A 23668-nucleotide genomic window follows, 5' to 3' on the forward strand; every position below is an offset into this window, starting at 1 on the left:
GTCCAGATGGCTTCTGCTGAAAACATACATTTGTACCATGTGAACTACTTTTACAACATGTTGTAAAACCAGCTACATCCAGTGATAAACACAGCAAAATGCAGGAAAAAAACTTACTGTTATCATTTTATGCTGAGAACCTTACTGCTTATGCTTATGAAAAGTCTTCAGGTCAAAATCTTCCATGATGTTCACTTCTGCGTATTATAGTCGTTACTGGATCTTAATGATCTTCACTTCCGTGTTTTATAGTCGTTACTGGATCTTCACTTCCGTGTTTTATAGTCGTTACTGGATCTTCATGATCTTCACTTCCGTGTATTATAGTCGTTACTTGATCTTCATGATCTTCACTTCCGTGTATTATAGTCGTTACTTGATCTTCATGATCTTCACTTCCGTGTATTATAGTCGTTACTTGATCTTCATGATCTTCACTTCCGTGTATTATAGTCGTTACTGGATCTTCATGGTCTTCACTTCCGTGTATTATAGTCGTTACTGGATACCTCTACTGATAACCTTGATGTCACCAGATGTAGAGGAAACTTAGAATTGGTAGCAAAACCAATTGGTATTGGTAGCAAAACCAAAAGAGCTCACCTGTATGGGACAAATGAATGCAAAACTTCAGCTCAATGCATAAAGAACTGAAGTTGGTAATTTACGGTAATTAATATGCTCACCGAGCATCAGCGGTAGAACATCCCTCCTGCGTCACTGGGCTTTATGTGCATGTAAACTTTAGGTTAATACTTTTTATTTATTTTTATTCATTTGATTGGTGTTTTACGCTGTACTCAAGAATATTTCACTTATACGACTGTGGCCAGCATTATGGTGGGAGGAAACCGGGCAGAGCCCGGGAGAAACTCACCACCATCTGCAGGTTGCCGGCAGACCTTCCCACATACCGCCGGAGAGGAAGCCAGCATAAGCTGGACTTGAACTCACTGCGACCGCATTGGTGAGAGACTCCTGGGTCATTACGCTGTGCTAGCGCGCTAACCAACTGAGCCACGGAGGCCCCCAATGCTTTTTAAGATACCAACCCTAACATTTTGTTAACCATTGATTCTTATACACAAATACCATAAATTACTGAATTCCTGACTTAATGTATTAATATGCACACACCCACTCGACGATGGAATATCCCCCTCATGCTATTCTGCTCTACATGTGTGCACCCCCTGAGCTCAATACCTGCAGTACTTTTTTAAGATAGCACCCTTAACATCTTGTTTAACATTGTTTGCTCTATGACTGGATATACATGAAAGCTACGTCGGTACAGGTGAGCCAAAAAGGAATAATCAGATGTGCTGTTGTCTGATGGCCAATGAGTGGTTGACTGTTGAACACGTAGTTGTCTATTGGTGTAAACCACGGGCCTTAAGTTACTGATGAACTTCCTACATTGATGGGCACACCATATTGGTGGAAGACAACGATCTCCAAATCTTAGACTGAACTAACAGCCACTCATGCTTCATAAATTGCTGGCTCATCATGGCTCCCACAAGTAGTGAATCGACAAATTCCCTCTCCAAGACGGATTGAACTCACAATGCTAATAATGAACAGAAACAAACTACCTTTCTCTCTTTGTTTATAGTTTATTCCTAAATGGCTCCATGGCATTTGGCTGACTGGGAGCAACTTGCCCCAGCCTTCTGCTTGATAACACCGTGGGCACTGTTACACATAATGTCTAATACACAGGAAATCCCAACAGATAAGTGTCTGATAATCCCCTCCCTCAACCTTTACGGACATTGTGAGGACACAACATAACAAAAAACCAGCAATTACATGAGCATGGTTTTTGCCATGACAAGCTTCTTCATCATTCAGTATACATACAACAAGCATGCCACTGCCTCCTGCATGCACTCCAGAGAAGTGTCCCCTCTGGCGCACAAAAAAGAGAAGTGTGGCATACACACAACAAACATGCCACTGCCTCTTGCATACAGTCCAGAAAAGTGTCTCCTCTGGCATACACACAACAAGCATGCCACTGCCTCGTGCATGCACTCCAGAGAAGTGTCCCCTCTGGCATTCACACAACAAGCATGCCGCTGCCTCTTCCATGCACTCCAGAGAAGTGTTCCCTCTGGCATACACACAACAAGCATGCCACTGCCTCTCGCATGCACTCGAGAGAAGTGTCCCCTCTGGCATACAAACAAGCATGCCACTACCTCTTGCATACAGTCCAGAAAGGTGTCTCCTCTGGCATACACACAACAAGCATGCCACTACCTCTTGCATACAGTCCAGAAAAGTGTCTCCTCTGCCATACACACAACAAGCATGCCACTGCCTCTTGCATACAGTCCAGAAAAGTGTCTCCTCTGGCATACAAACAAGCATGATAACTACCTCTTGCATACAGTCCAGTAAAGTGTCTCCTCTGGCATACACACAACACGCATGCCACTGCCACTTGCAGACACTCCCAAACATTGTCCCCTCTGGCATACATACAAAAGGCGTGTCACCACCTGGAGTCCACTAGTGTCACTCCACAGAAAAGAAGTGTCACTGTCTTAGACTAGAGGAAACTGTTGGCGGCTGCGCAGCACAAACTTTATAAATGTATATAATATGTATATAATGACAATCTGTGTAAGATGCTTACTCATGAATGTTATAAGTCACAAATGATAGCAAGATGAGTAAGAAATAAACAAACCCATTGACTGAAATTTGCAGATATTTGAATACGTGGAGTCCATAACAACATTTGATACATGTATGTGGTATAAGTACCCATTACAAAAGAAGGTTTTGTGCTGGCGGGGTCAAACGCAATCACCCAGGTCACTACAGAATCTGCTATAATTGCAAGTACACTTCATAGCGTACTTTGATTGGTCGATGCAAAGAAGATGCCAAAAAATGAAATTACAAAGTTCTATACAGGCAGTTTTACCTGGTAAATCTTTTGTGTCCTACTTAAGAAAACTAGGTTGCTTGAAAAAAGAAAAAAAGCCTAACAACTTGCCTCATCCCATCACAAACCGCCATCAGGGACACCGTGACACTGTTTACGGGAGTGATCATCAGTCTCCATAACAGGTTTGAAACAGACATTTGTTTCTAAGCAAAGCGATAACTTTGCTTGACACTAAAGAGATAACAATGTTCCGATTTGTAAAATGACTGCCAGATGTTTTCTGTTTTTCCTGCAGTCCATGAGGCTAACATGAGGTGATTAATATTTATTTATTTGATTGGTGTTTTACGCCATTCTCAAGAATATTTGACTTATACGACGGCAGCCAGCATTATGGTTGGTGGAAACCGGGCAGAGCAGGGGGAAACCCATGACCATCCGCAGGTTGCTGACAGACCTTCCCATGTACGACCGGAGAGTGATTAATATTAACTTCTGTACAAGTTCCATATAATCTTACATGTAGATATATATCTTACTGATCACAAGGATGGAAGATTTCTCGAAAGGTTAAAACTAACGTATCATATCCACTGTACACATTTCAACTTCACTTGCACATATGTATGCCGTATTCCTAACAAAACTAAAAATAACTCTTTTTGCCTGATCTCTAAGACTGAAGACAAAGCAATAAAATCTGACATTCTGTCACTTTATAAAACCCAGCGTAAAGAAAGTATGACTTTAACGAACGATTTTACAGAAGACCACATATTTTTTACTAAAGTCACAGGCTAGAACACACATGCTGGAAGATCAGCTCTCTCACAGATTACAACTATCGAAGTACCAAAACCCACAACAAATTTGTTTAAATTTGTCCAGAAGATGGAGTTTTTTCAGAAAGAATTTTTTTTCACTATAGCACGCTCCTATATAAACCATGAATTAAAAACTACAACCTTTTACATACCTACACAAAAATAAAACATTGACCTATACAATCATTTTTAAAGCCTATAAAATTCATATAAATATGTTTCAAAGAGAGTAGATAAAGTACATGTAAATGATATAAACAGAGGAGTGAAAAGTCATGTGAAGACAAAATCGACAAATCACACTTGTCCTTGATAAACCAATTTTATACATACTCGCATGATACAGGATAGCAACTCCCAAGTACATGTACATCCATTCATCCAACCTCCAAAAGCTTTCAATGGAGTGAGGCATTCATGAATAAATAAAACATAAATAAGATTGTCTTTGTTCTGGCCATATAAAACAGAAACCTGGCAGAATGAAGTCCACAATATAAACACAGCACAAAAAATGTCTCCACACTGCCTAATACATGTGAACTTCCACTATCCCATAATACTCGTCCACCTTGTGTTTTGTGCTCTGTATGTACATTTCATTATGCAACCTGCCGTGGCTGGTCGAACATCGTGCAGTGCCCCGTTAACCATCCTGGGGTGGCTGGTCGAACATCTTGCAGTGCCCCGTTAACCATCCTGCCGTGGCTGGTCGAACATCTTGCAGTGCCCCGTTAACCATCCTGCGGTGGCTGGTCGAACATCGTGCGGTGGCTGGTCGAACATCCTGCAGTGGCTGGTCAAACATCCTGCAGTGTCTTGTCGAACATTCTGCAGTGCCTTGTCAAACATCCTGCAGTGGCTGGTCAAACTTTCTACAGTTGGATGGTCGAGCATCCTGCTCGGTTACTTCTACATAGGATGTGTTCCTTCAGGAAGACGAAGTCACAAGAAGCAAGCTCTTGTCCTCCCATCCAAATGAATGAGGTCAAGCGCTGTTAAACCCACTTCTTTCGACCTAGAGAGTAAGAACAGGGTGGGACAGGGCCCCTGTTTGATGTGTGGGAGTAGTGCTGAGATCAGTAGAGTTGTGGAAGAAGGACACGTCTTACCCTGGACATGTACAGGTTGATGTTCAACAGACCAAGATCATCGTTTCTTCAAAATCCAAAAATAAAAAAAAAAAATTTCACTTTGTCATTTCAGATGGTCAGATTTCTTCAAAACTCCCATTTACATAATGTACCACTATGTGCACCTCCAACTGGTTTAAAACACATGGAATTTTTCACAACTTGTAAACTTTGTACAAGTGAAACAAATAAAAGCACCGTAACACCTTTTTCATGAAACAACAGTCCAAAACACACTCAGTTGTTAGTGTACATGTATACACTTTTGTACTGAATCCACACTGACTTGGATGAAACGGGTGTTTCCTCTGCCCATCTCCAAGCATTCTAACCAACAGTACACTCAGCATTTACATTCTGAAAGATTCTCCTGGGAATTCCCCATCTCCTCCTTATATGGTCATTCAAAACCAGCTGACCTCCAGACAAATTGTTGATCAACCATGGTAACCTTTCTCTGAGGGATAAGGTAATGTTCTTTTTCACACTTCACAATCTTTACTTACACACTGATGGAGTTGGTAGATTTTTCACACATGCATCCCAGACCAAGAGTCCACTTTCTGGTAAGGAAGCAAAAATCCACCACATAAAGCACAAGGTGACAATCCAGCCTGATAAACTTCCATGTCTTCTTAAAAAACGTTAAACTTCCAAATGAAACGTAAAATTTCTTGGACATAAAATAAGTAATACACGGAAATGACAAGTGGAAGTTTGACCACTGGTGTATAAAACGTGTTATGGCCACAATATGGAAGCATCTACCCAATCAGAAATAATCTTACTGAAGGGCTGATCATATGACCAAAAAGTCAGTAAAAGTCTTTCCTGTTGCACGGGTTTTAATGTTTTCTTTCGTTGTGCAATCAGGGAGGTTGTTCACCCTTCACAAACTCACCCTTGTAATACCCTGCTTCTTGAGTCACTGACCTATGAGGTCCACGAACACCCAGCACAGGAAATACGGACAAGCTGAAACTCTGTGTCCTTCACTCCATACACATTGTACGTCTTTATAAATGTTTCACAATTAGCCACGGAAAGACTTCAGCATCACACAATTTCCTTGATATCCTCCAATACCTGAATTCAATTTAAATTCCTTCATTTCTGGGCACAAAAAACAAATGCTGTTATTCTCCGCTTCTGATTCGCTTACTTGTCACAAATATTTCACCTTTCACTCATGTCACCAACAGGTGGTTATGCTTCTAGCTGCCAGATGGCAGGCAGGCAGGCAGTCAGACATCCAGTAGGCCATCAGGCTTCTAGCAGAGGGTCAGACTTCCATGAACTTGGCTGGGGCTCCTGCCTGGATGAACGGTTCATGCCACATTCTTCGCAAGTCACCCTGAAACAACATCACTATTTTCACATTTGTCATCTACATCAAAGGAAACATTTTGCTTGATTCTGATCTTTTCATCCACCTTATTTGGAGTTTTTTTCTGATTAATTTCTTGTTAGAAAAACTTAAGTGCTGGCACCAACAGCATCATTTTAAGGCTTCTAAAAGTACATTTTAAAGGCAAAACCTTAGGTCAAGTACGTACGTGGGACGGTCTGTCAGTAACCTGCGGATGGTTGTGGTTTTCCCTGGGCTCAGCCCGGTTTCCACCCACCATAATGCTGGCTGCCGTCGTATAAGTGAAATATTCTTGAGTATGGCGTAAAACACCAATCAAATAAATAAATAAATAAATAAATAAATTAGGTCAAGTACAGTGTGTAATAATTCTCCACAATTCTTGTTTTGATTTATTTATTTGAGCGGTGTTTTACGCCATACTCAAGAATATTTCACTTATACGATGGCGGCCAGCATTATGGTGGAAGGAAACCGGGGGGAGGGCAGACCCACTGTGGCTTAGTCTAACACTAAGCCACAGTGTTGACAGCAATATTTGTACAGCAGCACAGAGTTAATTAGCAAAAAAAAAAAAAAAAAAAAAAAAAAAAATAAAAGAAAACTATATAGCTTATTTTTTCAACAGATGAGAGTATAACAGTTTACCTTGAGGTACGCCATAGTAAGCAGGGGCAGCAATGTGAAGGGTACAAGATAGAGTAGAGCAGGCTGGGCCGCCCGGAACACTTCTGAGGAAACAGTGGCCGTCAACAAACCTGAGGATAAGAAACAGGAGAATAAGTCAGTTACTGGTCTTGCCTCGGGGGTGTGGGGTGTGGTCAGCATCACACCTCAACATGGAGCCTGTGAAATTTAAGACAGAGGTACAGCAAAACCGAGAGTGGCTACATGTAGACTGGAACATGGAACCAGTCATGGGTTGAAGTTTAACAGAAGGGGAAAGAAAACCACGCATGTTCAGGATAGAAATTCTGACATTTTCAGTGACAGGCTTGTTGATGTTTATCACTGGAACAATTATCAAATACAGCAGATGACAAGGACAGTACCTAATTTTACTTACAATGATGTACATCGTCTATAACTTGCAACAGGTGGGTAAGAATTGTAGGAAAGTAGAGAATATTGTCTTTCTCTGATGCATTGTCATATCCAAATGTGTAACAAGATGGTAAATTTTTTATTACATGAACGCAGAGAATCCTGTATGAGCTAAACCGTAAAAGTCATTGCCATAAGCCTTACACTTACCTAAAAAATATCCTACAAGTGAGCAATGGAAGTATGTGATTCGCTGTACATAATTTGGAGGTGGGGGAACTCCTGTTTCTGCGTTGCCGACTAACTGTGCTCTCTTGTAGGCGTCGTAGCGTAGCACAAAACATAACAACAACCCCGGCATAACCTGGGAAGGAAATTAACATGTATCTGTACTCATACGTGCAAGGAACGGGTTTTTTGGAAGACCAAGTATCACCACTGTGCACTTCGTCAAGTGACATTAGCATTTAAATGGTGATTTTAACACCACACCATTCAGTATTTCACTTGCATAAAAGTGTTTTTCCACCCGAAGAAAGAAATTAAGAATGGTTTCTCATACCAATGGTAACTTTTATCAAGATTTCAATAAAAACCAGATATACTCACTATATCTCCTAACCCTAACATGGAAAAATGACTGGAGTTCTGCATGCTGTGAAGAAAAAAAAAAAAACAGACTGATATGATAAACTAAATTTCACACAATATATCTTTAGTCAACAGCGATGTGCTGAGATCCAGATGCAAAAACTTATCAGCAAAAACAGCTGAGACCTGTTTAGAGTAACCCACATTTTAAATGATCTGCTTAAAATGTTTAGAAGGAGGCCTACAATTTCACTCTTTTGTCTACAAGTACATATAAACATATACTTTCGAACAACCTAAATCCATTTCCCCAAAACTTTGGTATATTGCAGGAAACAGTAAGAAAGATTGTAAATGTGACATTCACTTTCTGAAAGGTGAAAATGACGAATCGATTTAATGCCTATGTTTCACCTTTCACTCATACAATATTACTAGTGCTAAAGCATCACTGTGGTACCTGTAACCTTGATCTAATTTAAAATTATCTTTTCTTTACCAGAATCAACTTTCGTCATCTTTCTGAAAAATGTATGAATAAATGCACGGAAACCCGATTTATTTATTTATTCATATGACTGGCTTATTACGCCATATTGAAAAATATTTCGCTTATACGCCGATGGCCTTACGGTGAAAGGAAACCGGGCTAGGGTAAACCCATGACCATATGCAGGTTGCTGCAGATCTTGCATAAGCTGGACTTGAACTCACAGCGATCAAATCGGTGAGAGGCTCATGGGTCATTGCACTGCACTTGCACACTAACCACCTTGGCCACAGAGACTCCAACCCCACCACCCAACCCCAATGGAAACCAGACTCTGCTTGACTGGTAACACAATTAGCCATGGTAACAGCACGAGCAATAGCCTGAGCAATCATCTTACCTCGGGAACACCAGCTTGCCAGGTAGTGAGAGCTTGGGAGCATCCTTTACCAGACCAGTCAAGTGCAACTTTTTAGCAAAAATCCCAACCTTGGGATAAACAAACAGTCATGTTAAGGGTATCACTTTGAATGTCAAAACTGGACACACATGTGGAATGGACAAGTATATTTTCAGAGGCAAATAATGGTCATAAAACACTTACACTTCCACAAGGAAGCTTGAAACACCTTTATAAGATCAACAGAACTACCAGAACAAAGGAAATTGAGTTTCTTGGTCATTAGTGAAATTTTATGTCCTATTATTAACAGAGAATTGTATTTCTTCCATGTGTATAAAACTACAGATTCAACATTTTGTACAAAGAAATTCAAAGAGGCCATCTCAATAGTCGACTGCTGGAACTGATTGCGTGTTAAGCACAAGGTAAAGTATACACCTCACCAGTTCGAGATAAGGCTGAGATACAGTATGATATTACTGAAAAGCGTTTTCTGATCACTTAGCTTTCTATCTTTCATCTCACATTTGCATACTGACTGATCAATTAACATCAGCTGAATGCACTTTCATGTAAATTTGAAAAAAACAGTCGCAATGGTAGTACATAAAGCTTAATTTCTTGCAATCATGAACTGCTCTTCAGCACATGAAGTCGTCCCACTTAAAACTCGCAATACTTACAGGATTCTCTGCTGGCCTTGTGGCCACCTTGACCATTACGTTGGCACTAAATATGTATGATGAGAAAAACACCTGAAATACAACAGAAAAAGACATCAGTCTATAATTCTTCATACAGTGTTTTAAGATACATGTATATCCAAGCGAACATTATAGATGACTTGCTTTAATGACCATGTTCGATCTCTGACAAATGAATCGTGTGCACTTTGTGAGAGCCACACTCCAGGAGTGACTATGCAATTCTTTTGTTAGAGATCAAAGATGGCCACGAGTACAAGTTACCTACAGAATGCAGTCTATACCTTGGGCTGAGACTTGTCTAGGAATACAACTTAGGTTACAAGCACAATTTTAATGTACATTTTTGTCCTATGCTTTAATTTAGAATACTTTATGTAGGTATGCTAGGTTTTAACATTGTAATTTACAATTTTTCACTTGTATCTGGGAGTCATGTGCACATATACTATGTCTTCTTGTGGCAGGATCAGTCCAAGCCGCCACTGAAGCATCATGCCGAAGACATCAGACATGATATCCCCACCCAGTCACATTATACCAACGACAGGCCAACCAGTCAAGTTTTCTTACTCTAACCTCTGACTGCTGAGTGCCAAGAAAGGTAGCAGCAAGCAATTTTTAAAGTCCTTGGTGTAACTCGACCTGCGTTTGACCCCAGGGTCTGTAACCATTAGACCACCAAAGAGGTCTAGAATATTTTATGGCTATCACAGCAATCATGTTTGTGAATTTATGGAAATCTCAAGTCTTAACCACTACAACTGGACAGGTATATGTGCCTGATAACCCTCCTGATTTATTTATGTATACATGTATATTTGATGGTTGTTAAAACCACGCTCAAGAATTTTTGGGCGGTAGAAACCAGAGTACCCACAGTGAACACAGTTAATGACAAACTTTCTCGAATGCGACGCTGATATATATATATATATATATAAAAGGGGCACAAGCGGTCTTTGATAAACATTAGATTCTGCAAACTGCCACATTGTAAAGGCTGCGCAAGCAGGTGTAAACTACTAATTCCCTATATTAACCTACACTTACGTTAACTTACGTTATTTTTACCCAACATAAAATACACCACACAATTTTAGCCATTAAATACCAGATGGTAGCCAGGTTTTGATACCACCTGAAAGTACGTTAGTCCAATAAAACAAATATTAAGTTAATGTTGCCAAATCTAACATGCTGACATTGCACTGTAGTTTATTCATCTCAACTTTCACAATCAGCTGTTCAACCCACTTGTTACCCAATGTCATGTCTCGAGTGAAGTTACTTTGTAAGTCAATGATGTTGATGCTGTTTGGTCAGAAGTAAAACAGACGAAAGGCGAAGACAAAAACGGATCTGGCTGCCTGAATTCCTCATCGGACACAAATTCGGTCACAGTGCATGTGAATGGCTACACATTTTCAAACCTTATACATTTCCCTCGTACTTCATAACAAATGTGGTTTGTATTCCAGACTGATTTTTGGTCCCTGGTGTTCAACCCACACCTGATGTGGCCTAGCAATTACAACCCTTCACAGGCAAGGTGAGAGCTGAGCTAGTAGGTCCTGTATACATCTGTCAATGTTTATGCCTCACAATACCACTACTCTCTAATAAAAGGGACAGCTTATAACAAGTCACACTGAACAATGACTGTGAACTTTGACACTTTTGAAATAAGCAGTGATACATGTCAAATCCTGTATATCCAGCAGTGAATATTTACACTGCAAACCTCAAATAACATTAACAAGTAAAATAGGGTAATGTAAGAAACCTTTATCATGACTTGTTACCTAAAGCCATTATCATCATAATTCAGATACTGGTATATGTTGTTTATTCAAGGTCAATAATATATTCAGCTCGAGTAGATGATCCTGGACTCTATATACACATTTAACGATAGCATTATCTCTGACAAACTAGGTCACACAAACCAATCTGGCAGAGTGTCACATGTATCACCACACCTGCAGGATTCATTACCACAGCATTTCTATGTAAATACATGTAGGTTTAAGTCTGCAGGTGAACGGACAGGAGCGAGTCTTTATTTGTGACAATATTTGCATACACAACAATGTATGCTGCTATAAGGGCTGTGTCTGATAGTTAAAGGTGCTTGCCTTTCAATCGCCAATGCCCACGACAGGGAATTCACAAATTTCCCTGGCTGTTTTTGCCACCTTGGTGACCAGAAGCAGTTAACAATACCCATGTGGCTAAATAATGTTCGTCCAAGACCACTTGTCCTCCACTAATATGGTTGGTATATTTGTACGTGTATGTCATATGTGGGAGTGTTCGTTAGTAATTTGTTAAACACTGGTGTATGGTTTACCGCAGGAATACTATATTTCCCCCACCCATAAAACACTAGACAACATAATATACCTTCTGATGTGCTCACTAGCAGCACTGTAAAGGTGCCATGATATAATTCAGGATATTCATATCGACCGCCAACATTCAGATGATATCACTACTTAATGATGACTTAATGGCTTAATATATCAAATATATCAAACATTGTCCCTTCATCATCCGCGATCCTCGATTCCCATTGGCTGATCAGGCTGGTTAAGGTGTTGACATACACTTGTCAGAGGCGCAGGAAATGCCCAAAAAGGGGGAGTGCAAATCACATCATAGGTATATAAATCACCTTGAGGGTTTAAATAAATTTTGTTTAAATAGACTTACAGCTTCAGCTTTATTGATACAGCTATAGCTTTACATAGACGCATATATATGTGCTGGCCAGTCTTCTTTCCTTAAACACACACCCAACGAATTCCACTAATGAATTTGAGGGAGTTCTCAATCAAAGATTTGTTATAATTGTGATAAATATTTTACATGGCCCTGTGGTTGATTACTCAGACTTGCTTAATTACGGGCACCAAGCAGGAGAAGGACACACACCCTAGTCACTTATTTTGTTCACATTGATGTCCCTGTGCGTGTATATACATTAATATACCAGGGCAATGACATGAATGGTACCAGTAATCCTCACTTCACAATTCAAATTATGTATGCATACAATGTGGTCCAAAAACATGCACAGCTATTCACTTCAGCAGGGCCTCTCTGGTACAGCAGGGATGTGCTTAGAGCCCTAAGCTAGTCACATGGTGCAGGGATGCGCTTAGAAGCCTAAGCTAGTCACATGGCGCAGGGATGCGCTTAGAAGCCTAACCTAATCACATGGTGCAGGGATGCGCTTAGAAGCCTAACCTAGTCACATGGTGCAGGGATGCGCTTAGAAGCCTAACCTAGTCACATGATGCAGGGATGCGCTTAGAACCCTAAGCTAGTCACATGGTGCAGGGATGCGCTTAGAAGCCTACCTAGTCATATGGTGCAGGGATGTGCTTAGAAGCCTAACCTAGTCACATGGTGCAGGGATGCGCTTAGAAGCCTAACCTAGTCACATGGTGCAGGGATGCGCTTAGAAGCCTAACCTAGTCACATGGTGCAGGGATGTGCTTAGAAGCCTAACCTAGTCACATGGTGCAGGGATGCGCTTAGAAGCCTAACCTAGTCACATGGTGCAGGGATGCGCTTAGAAGCCTAACCTAGTCACATGGTGCAGGGATGCCCTTAGAACCCTAACCTAATCAGATATGTTTGTCATCCGAATATAAACTACTCTTAGCTGTACTGAGGTACTTCACTAGTTGTAATCAAAAGACTTACCTAAATATATGTCAACACATATAGACCAGTTCATAAATTATTTAATCTACCTGTACTATCACAGTCAGGAGCAGGGCTGAGTAATGAACGTTAGCAGAGACAGAGAAAGTAGGGATGAGACTCACCCAGAAGACATCATAGACCAGCAGTCCCACCAGCAGCAGGGTGGAAACCTTGAGGCTGGGTAGCCGCACTAACGCGATGAACGCCACACATAGGCCCATGCCCAGAGCTACAATACAGACAAATACAGCAATATTATCATCAGTCATCAATGTACCAAAACAAGGCACAGTGAAACTTCGTCTTGACACAGCTTCAACGCTGGAAGGATATTTCTTGCACTGCTTCAACTTGATACAGTAAGCCTGCTATATCACTGACAGTTTAAGTAGCCTGCAGATGCACGGCCAGGTTATTTCTGGATCAGGTCGAAGGGGTTGTGCTGGTGATTTTCATCCCTATTAAATATTTACAAAATTGCAATAGGATTGTTGAACAACTAGGTTCATGATCAATTCTGAAACAAATCGAAATAAATCTTAGCACCACTGAGGCTGATTTAGGAATTCGACTAACGCTGAATTTTATGCTTCAGTTTTGTGCGGGTGGCTTCCAAGTGAGAGCAGTGCCGACCTACCTATGAACATGGGGTTTCAATAATTTTAGAGTATTTTTCACTTTAGAAAACAGAAAAAAATCATCCCTGGTATGCATGAAAGGCAAAGGAGCAAAATTTAAATTCTTCAATTCTCATAAACTTAGAGAAAAAATTATATCACAAAATTTAATTAATTTTAAGCTTTGTCCTGTGAGATGCAGTTTTCTTATTCCCACAAGCCTTTGGCATCCCTGATAAATTTTTCACTGAATGATATTTGTTAGTTAGAAACTGCTGACTAAATGGTGAAATAAACGACAAAAAATATATTTGTATAATTTGAACAGCGTGTCTAAATGGGTCTAGGGTCTACTGGGGAGATGAATGCGGATTAGGCCTAGGCTGTATGCTACTGTCTGACACTGCTGTTGAATATAACACGGCTGGTAAGTCAACTGATTTTACCTCTGTGGTGGCCTGTAAATGATACGGACTTGTCTCACAGCGCAGTGTGAAAATGGCCCCTTTATACCTAACTAAATGGTTTTACGCGATCTCAAAATGATGTTTTATGCAGTAATATTGTGTTATCATATGTCTCTTCATGGCATGAATGGGTAAAGGCTATGTCACAGCTTAGGCCACGCAATCTGATAGCAACATGTTTGACTGGATAAAATTCTCAGGATGTCTGCCTCGATTCACACCAGCCATTTGTGCAGTACTGACATTTTGTTCCACATGTTATTCTGTGAAATCTCATTAAAATGATAAAATATCACAGTTTTCAGAAGCTTGAGAATCCCGCTTTCGAGTTAAATAGGTTTTACCTGTCTAGTCCTTTACCCGACTACATATTGGATGATATTTCCATGAATACATTCAGAGAAACAATCCTGGGTATGCCCAAAAAATAAATCATAAAAAGTCAAAAGCAAAAGAATTTGACCCATTTAATACCTTGATTATAGTGTACAAATAGTGCAGGACCTTTCCTATGACTGGCATGATATTCTAATGTTAACAAAGAATTTTGATGAAACATGTCTCAATTTAGCCAATTCCTTCCCATATTACCCACAATTACATTTGGAAGTATCTACAGATGAAGGGGAAGTATCAACAGATGAAGAATGTCAGGATATGATATCAACACCCACTGAAATGAGAAGTGCTTCAGCTCATATGGGGTTAATGACTCCTTGACCTGCATAATGACTAAACAAATCTCTAAGAGTTACAGCACACTCTTCATCACAGCTAACGAGTAAACATCATCTACACAGTTTCCCTACGTGGGAGGTTCTTACAGAAATCTGCGGATGGTCGTGGGTTCCCTCCGGGATCTGCTCGGTTTCCTCCCACCATAATGCTGGCCACCCTTGTATATCACAGTGAAATATTCTTGAGTACAGCATACAACACTAACCAAATACATAAATTAACACACTGTTTCCACAACACAAACTTGTACATGCACATAACTTTATTATGCCATAAATTCACAGCCTTATTCATTCATTCATAAATAAACAGGCTTTTTGCCTGTTATTTCTATCATATACATGTTGAGATTTTAGTTTCACTACTGCTATACCATTACCACCAACACTAAAACATTAATAATACCAACAATACATTCTTGTACTGGCAAGAAATTAATACTCAAGGCCTGAAAAGTGGGCTGTTTGTTTTAACCCAATCAATAGAACATCGGATTCAAAGAGAAGAATTGTCCCATTTAAAATCTCTTACCATCCATTAGCAGCCAATGGCCTGTTAGCACCCACACGCACACAATGAGAAAGGACATACAGAATGAAAGAATTTCAGCTGCTGTGAAACGGCCACAAACACCGAAGGAAATTCTGTTGAGAGAGAAAATATGATAATTAATTTATTAATTAATCCTTGTTCTTTGGGCACCACAGAAACAAGAGATTCTTACTAACAGAAAAAAGTTTGTCGTCCAATAATAAGATACTAGTCTATTAAAAGAAAAGACAACAAATAATAAAACCTTAGTTACATGTACTCCGGAAGAGCTATAAATTTATAGATAAAAAATCTATAAATCAAGTTTTAAGCTGAAATTCTTACGAGGCCATAGGATCTGCCATTTTAGACAAACTGGAAACACCATGTTGTGTCACTGGTATGTAACCCTCATAATGCTAAATGGCGAAACAGGTTTCGGATGACATCAGCGGAAACAGCTACCTTTCTTGTGTTAAAGAATTCCCTTGTGACTGATTGGACAAAATTTATAAGATAGCAATGTTTTCAATTACCTGAATGTGAGTGATTTTGCTTATTTTCAAATGTGATATCTTCGTTGTGAAACATCACAAACACAAAAGGAATGCTTTTTAAACTTTATGTTGTATACTATATTGATCTATATATACGTAAGTGTTCCAAGGATGTCAGGAGCGCTTTTAATTTAAACTTTTTCACTGGACGTCTAGTTACAAAATGTACATAAAGTATGGAGTAATGGAATGGTACAGTTAAAAATGTTGACAAAAAAAACTTACATGTAGCATGAAAAATTTAATGTATCAAACTGAATGAAAACGCCTAAACCACTTGCCCATTAACATTTCATTACACTTGTTAATTGCTCGTTAATTATTCTGATTAAACCCCAGTCTCAAGTCAGAGCATTACATAGCAGGGTGTGTCTTGGAGGAGAGGTCAGGGGATGGGGGTGCAGGAAGTACTTACTTTTGCCCGGTGGTACAGGGTCGGATTAAGTATTGGCACATGGGGAGGAGCAGGAAAGCAAATGCCACTGTGGCCAGCACTGAAAATATTCACATATTCACATGTAGTTCATCATCAACATCCATATACTGCATGATTTCCGATTCTGCCCAGGCACTCATTTATATTGGACAGGTACATTGTTTCTCACCAACTCTTCTTGAAGCGACGCACTTTGCTTGGATCTAACTGACTAAGATCTTTGGTGATTATTTCTTATCAGAAGAACTGGAACATTGGTTCCAAAAGTATGTCATTTTTAGGCCTTTGGGTGCTTGTGAAAATGTATTTCTTACAGGTCAAAATTTAAGTGAAGTACAGGATATTCATAATTGAAAAGCCATGTTTTGCTCTACAGGCAACACCAACATTCACAGATTTACTTAAGTAGGCAGCACTTGCACCGAGGTATGCACACCAGATGTGACAAGGTACTGAAAATGTCAGGCTCCACCACCCTCTAGCCTGCCAGTGGTGTGCCCGTGGAGTGATTGTGGTACACTGGAGGAATGCTCCAGTTAGCTGTCAGCATATCTACAGACTACAGCACTATAATCACGCAGCCCTGGCAATTGGGGTGTTTTGAGTTGAACTCATTTATCACTGAAGGCAAATTTAAGTCCTAGTGTTACTTGTCTCAAATGTCCGATAACTATTTTTGATTACATACTGGTATCATATACATGTAACACAGGCAAGTAAAAAAAATTTGCAAAAAAGTTATTCTGAGTACACGTACGATGGGAAATTGAAGAGAAAAGCGTTTGCGAATTTGATAGAGATGTCATTCTCACCTGAAATATTTACTGTGAAACAGGTAAGTGATAAATTTATTTATTTATGCCACACTGAAGAATATTTCATGTTTACAACGATGGCCAGCATAATGGCAGCTGCTGGTGAATCGGTGGGTAGACATTCATCAACAAAGGTTATCAAACACTTTCGACAAGTCACAAGATACAGTAGGACATTTTTTTTTTTCGTGTTTTTTACCTTTAGCTACAAAAGAGATCAACGTCAAAATTTCCCTACCGAATGGTAATGGAATGCCAGAAGTGAGCAACTGGTGAGCTATCAGACGGCATATCTGTCCAGTCCTTTAACCTTTTTGGTACTGTCATACAGTAAACAAACAAAGTATACACGAAGTTCCCTAATCAGTTTAACATGGGATAATAAAAAAATTCTTCTGTGCTGTGAAACTGGGCAAAATGGGGAGTTTAACTACTACCAGGCTGTGTTAAAGGCTTCTCTTCAAATAAGACATGTCAACATCTTGGTTGTCAACATTGTTTGTTCAAAGCACCCTCACAATGCAGTGAAAACAGAGGAATATTTAGACTTCTTGTCAGGTCACCTTGACCCAAAACTTCATAAGAACTATATAAAGGGCTTGAACATTCTAAGTTGTATGTATATTTGGCAGTCGCTGAAAACACTAGGACATCATCAAAAATACGTTGTTTGAGTAACCCGACCCAATTTCCACATTTTTCTCTCAATGTTAATTTCTTTAAAATCCATATCTCGTAAGCCCAAATAAAAACAAAATACCTACTAACAGACACTGTTTTTTGCTTAGTGGGATGGGTTGCTGACAACAAAGAATTTTTTAACAATAGCCTTGAGAATATTAATGACACTTCAAAAATAAGGATTAGTCTTTAAACTTCCTCTACGGGCCCATTCAGGCATAGTCTTTATCCTGAACCTAATACATGTATATACACCTACACGTATGCTCTGCATTTAATCGCAGCAAGTTTTGACAAATAGCTACCACAGATTACTATCACAACATGTACTGGTTTTCTGTCTGTAATTGTTTAGGACCATTTCTATTCCCAACTGAGATCATTTTATGGGTAACACAGAACTTGCCTCAGAGATAGCCACTGAAGAGGTTCAATGAGGAGTCAAAATAGTGCTACTCTAGTTCCAATAGAAATTCGGTGGACATATTAAAATTACAGGAAGGAAATCCTATGGAACAGAGATAATACTATGGTTCGAAAGAATTTACAATTCCTATTGCAGTCATTTACAATGAATGACCATTGAACTGCCACAACCGTAGACTTCCCCCAAACAAAATCTTCCTCAGTTTATGCAACGCGGAATTGGGCAGATATGATGTCAAGTAAGGTGATTAGGCAGGATGAGCTTAAGAGCGTTTTTGAGGTACAGCATCATTTGTGGCTATGTGACAGTGAACAATGAGATCAGATGTTCTTGTGTGATATCACACAGGGCAAAATTGGAAACAACAAAAAAACCCTCTGTATCTGTATTATCCTCTGAAACCTACAATAGCAGTATTAATACATTGCATTATTTTTTCAATCTAGGAAAGCATTTTGATCCTTATCATTTTTATGACACAGATGTTTTGACAATGTAATAACTCTTTAATCACAGCTCTTGGAAAGGTTGTAAACTATTAAAAGCTATTCCAGTTAAGACACAACATGGAGTTCTCACTGGATGCTCAGGAGAGCCAAGGACAGATTGCCTGTAGCCTTGACTGCCCAGCTATTTGTTGATTAACTGACAGGTATGTGAAAACTGGACACCTGCCACAGGCTACTATCACAACCTGGTCTCCCTGTCCTTCTAAAATGGGTCAGCCTCACTAGTGCTTGACATCAGACCACACTGATGCATACATACTATCAATATAAACTTTCCCAGGCCTGGTTGCACTAAGGCAGTATCTCCAGCCATATGTTGTTGACTGTAATTCCTTGTACCACAGCAACACATCTGATGTCAATACACATAGATGTAGATCTACATAGAGGTTGCAGAACAGCCTGCAATCTCCTTGACCAACCAGACTATTTTATCTAAAAAAAAAAAAAAAAGACTCAACATGGAGTAGAGGCAATACTGACTGCGAGCAAAAACAGACTCAGTCACAAACAATTCAGAAAAACAGGTTTGGTTTGCCCAATCATATATAAAAGTTTACACAACAGTCAGTGGGATCCCGGAATGACCACCTACTTACACACTAATAATGTTATTTGCATGTGTATGGTTTCACATGAAATATTCTTTCATAATTAACCTAATCATGGTGCTGAGTATCACACATTTACAGTTGGTACTTTGAGCTTTAATGATGAAACAACTGAATGATGTCAGATTCACATGTTCTCGGTTCTAGCTACATGCAGCAAGAGAAATCATGAGACGTAACCTTTTTTAAGCCCTTGATATGACTCTGCTTGGAACTGAAGCCAGCTTTAAGACAACTAAAACTGTAGTCTGTCACTTCAGATATAAGACTATCGCACAGTTATGCGTACCTGCACATTTATATCAGAATCATTATTCTGAGATTGCCATAAAAATCTAATATAATAACATTATCAGGCTATCGCTTACAATGCAGCCCAGAAATAATCACAAAAATGCCCATAGCAAGGTCACCTTCATGGAAAATCAATTTGAAATTTGGAGAGACATCACAACCGGAATAACACGCAAAGATGAGCACATATTACTGAGCCTTGTGGGGAAGCCTCTTAAGGCTCTGAACAAACCATTACCACTAAAATACCAAACATGATACCCTGAAATACCCTTAATGAAGAAATGGAATGATGCCCTGGGTGATTGGAAGGAGATTTATTTGAGAAATTCTGCAGCGCTTCCTTGAAATTCATGAGTGCATAAATATTGGAAGAAAAGAGCAATCGTTTCCCTGTAGAATGATGGTGCTACAATGTTCATCAGTACTATTTCTCTTACAGGAGAAAGAGCGATTAAAGTGAGACGAGATGGCTACCTCAAGACTCCTGGCTTGGCTTTTATTCAATTAAGTGTTTTTCATCAACTCCATCAATTCTGCTCCATGTATGTGCCCAGTTAGACAATATTTGGAAGGCAATCAGCTTCATGTGAAGGAGGAATTTGCCCCGGGGTAAACCACCCACCTGTAGAAAGTTACACATAAACTTTCCCACATATGACACACAGGTAGGCTTACTAGCATGATGGAAGACAGTTTTCAATCAGACCACTACTGCGTGAACAGCCACACAAGTCCTGCATACCATGCACATTAGGAATAGACAGGCAATTTAAGGCCAGTTTGTGACATCCTTAAATTGATAATTATCCTACATCTAGACACAGAATGTCTACCATTGCCAAGAACAAAGAGAACTGCATTTCTAGACAACTCATGTTGGTTTGACTGAGAAGATTATTTTACGAGAATTTAATTACTGAAATGCTCAACAATGAACTGTTGGGGAAGTCGTGTAACTGCCATCAATTTCTTCTTGACCCTATCAGTCTACCTACACGGTCACACCTCCACCAGCATGGTTGTTTCCCCCTTTGGAGCAAGGAAATGAGCTCACATTCACATCTAAAGGAGCTCTCTGCTGCTTCATTGATTGGCTGAGTCATGTGATACTATAAGTGTTCATCACATGAAAGTTGAAATTAAGAGGTTAGAGAGACTGATCACTACAGGCTCCCAAACATAGAAAACACATTTAAGAGTTTTCACTGATGCAGTTGTATGAAGATTCACATCTACATGTAGTATCTTATGATTGAGGAGCTAGAGCTCTACTTATTGTGCCATGTGACAGATCTCTTAGTCAACATGTACAAGACACCTACAATACTACTGCCATCAACAGAGCTGGATTACGGATTATAGCATGTCTGCTTACAGTATTAGTGTCCAGACAGCCCATACTCGTATGGTCAACTCTATGGGTCCTCACAATCTCGGAGATTGTTTGACTGGGTTTTAACATTATTTCAGAATAATTACGTGGCATTATTTTCATGTTACAAAACAGGAAAAGACTGGACCATCCATCGGCGGCACACTCATGTGGGCTGTGCCTGAGTACAAAGTACAACAAAGAAACACATTTATTGGAGATTGTACAGGGCCATCACCTACTATGCCTCTCATGTCAGCTGGAAATCATAACTGCCTTTCAGACATTTATTTTATCAAGACATAATCTACCTATGCTCCAGGGGCCTATATTTGGCCAAGCTCCCAAATCGTCTGATTTCCAAATTTGGGGGACTTCCAAAATATACACTTATCAGATACGCACACCTCTCTTTTTTGTTTGAACAGTGGGAGTAAGGTATAATATATGAAGTGAAGGTTTGTATGTTTGATTTTCACTAACTTAAACATATATGCCTTCACAAGTTTTTATTCAAGGTACACGTATCTGACTTAAGTTCACTGTAAAGTCCACAAAACTGGAAAATCATAGCTATGATACATGTTATTCCCAATTATGTAGTTTTGCATTACAATTTTCCCAGTTGTGAGCCTAAGGGTCCTTTCCCCAACTTTGTGGATTCTACCTGGTTTATATTATCATGATGAAACATATAAAAGTTGTAATCAGATTGTCAATAGAGCTTAATTTTGTGTCTGAGTACTACTGAGGGATATCAATGTCTGAGAATATTGCTACTATAAAGATTTTGATGATTCTCATGTCTCATTTTCATGTCAAGGCTGCTTTGTACAATAAAAAGGGCAGACAAATCCAAACAAGACCCTTTTTCCTTTGTACCATGATCAACATGGCTTTTGGTGGAACACATGCTGTACAAATTAGCTACATAAATCACGAAGGCTTTTGGACAATATTTCCTCATGATACAAATAATGATCGTTTTAAAACAAAACTGCAAAACGTGTCATACATGTTTGACACCCGTTGTCATATAAAGAGGAGACATACAGTACAGCTCAGGCTAAAAGTCAACTGTTTACCTCCCACATCGCGCTCTGAGAAACTAAATAACGCCCTACTGACAAATGACGAATCCCCTACAGAGCTGTGTTGGAGACCTGCCGAGGAGAGTTGGATTATCGTCAAAGGTATGAATATAGCTCTGACTACTGACTAATCTTAGCTAGCTTAGCTAATCTGCGCCAGCAAGGGTGCAGTCTCTGACTAGTTTGCCAGCGAAGGTGCAGTCTCTGACTACTGACTAATCTTAGCTAGTTTGCCAGCGAGGGTGCAGTCTCTGACTACTGACTAATCTTAGCTAGTTTGCCAGCGAGGGTGCAGTCTCTGACTACTGACTAAGCTAGTTTGCCAGCGAGGGTGCAGTCTACTGACTAATCTTAGCTAGTTTGTCAGCGAGGGTGCAGTCTCTGACCACTGACTAATCTTAGCTAGTTTGCCAGCGAGGGTGCAGTCTACTGACTAGTCTTAGCTAGTTTGCCAGCGACGGTGCAGTCTCTGACTACTGACTAAGCTAGTTTGCCAGCGAGGGTGCAGTCTACTGACTAGTCTTAGCTAGTTTGCCAGCGAGGGTGCAGTCTCTGACTACTGACTAAGCTAGTTTGCCAGCGAGGGTGCAGTCTACTGACTAATCTTAGCTAGTTTGCAAGCAAGGGTGCAGTCCCCGTATATTCAGCTATGTGAACATATACTAGCTGCCCAAAAAGTGGAAAGCTTATCTTACAATAAGTATCCTACCACAGGGAAACAAAATCAGTTCAACTATTTTTTTTTTTTTTAAACCGGCCCTGATAGCACAGTTGGTAGAGCGTCCGCTTCTGGAGCGCTAGATCTAGGGTCAATCCTGGGTCGAGTTACATCTAAGACCTTAAAATAGGAAACTGTAACTTCCTCGCTTGGCGTCCAGCATGAAGTGGATAGTGCAACAACTGGTTGACCAGTATCAGTATAATGGCTCAGGCAGGGAGGCTTACTTGCCTTTGGTAAGGCGTCTCAGTGAAGCTGCACTAGATAAAAGAGCGGTGGAAATCTGTCCTGCAAAAAGGAGGCACATCACATGCATTCTATTAAGGATTCCTTCGTTGTCATATGACTGAAAAATTGTCAAGTATGATGTTAAACTTTGTCTGCTGAATTACTGAGTGGCGGATAATTTTTCACTGGCAAATGAATCCCACAACAAGGAAAACCTTCTCCAGAAGAAATGAAACTTATTTGTCCACTTTTAAGGAGATGAAGAATAAGCTAGTTTTAGCAGTCGTGGGGATCCATTGCACTCATTCATAAATCACTACTTTAAAAGAAGACTACCACGTTGCAATCAAAGAGACACATATCAGACATTTTATTTCCGTTTCACGTATGGTT

The 23668-nt window shown here is 39.8% G+C and overlaps 1 protein-coding gene across 1 annotated transcript in view; it reads right to left on the reverse strand.

Moving 5' to 3' along the window:
- Positions 1 to 3330: 3330 nt before the first annotated feature.
- Positions 3331 to 23668, reverse strand: part of LOC135476210 (signal peptide peptidase-like 3) — a 47592-nt gene continuing 27254 nt past the window's right edge. The window contains exons 6-14 of the mRNA XM_064756156.1: positions 16506 to 16584; positions 15534 to 15646; positions 13303 to 13409; positions 9443 to 9514; positions 8757 to 8845; positions 7885 to 7930; positions 7486 to 7639; positions 6880 to 6989; positions 3331 to 6216 (exon numbers count right to left, since the gene is read on the reverse strand). Coding sequence (XP_064612226.1) covers positions 6145 to 6216; positions 6880 to 6989; positions 7486 to 7639; positions 7885 to 7930; positions 8757 to 8845; positions 9443 to 9514; positions 13303 to 13409; positions 15534 to 15646; positions 16506 to 16584 — 842 coding nt within the window. The 3' untranslated portion in view covers positions 3331 to 6144. The remainder of the gene's footprint in view (positions 6217 to 6879; positions 6990 to 7485; positions 7640 to 7884; positions 7931 to 8756; positions 8846 to 9442; positions 9515 to 13302; positions 13410 to 15533; positions 15647 to 16505; positions 16585 to 23668) is intronic.

The sequence above is a fragment of the Liolophura sinensis genome, chromosome 10, assembly GCF_032854445.1.
Source record: "Liolophura sinensis isolate JHLJ2023 chromosome 10, CUHK_Ljap_v2, whole genome shotgun sequence".
Lineage (NCBI taxonomy): Eukaryota > Metazoa > Mollusca > Polyplacophora > Chitonida > Chitonidae > Liolophura > Liolophura sinensis.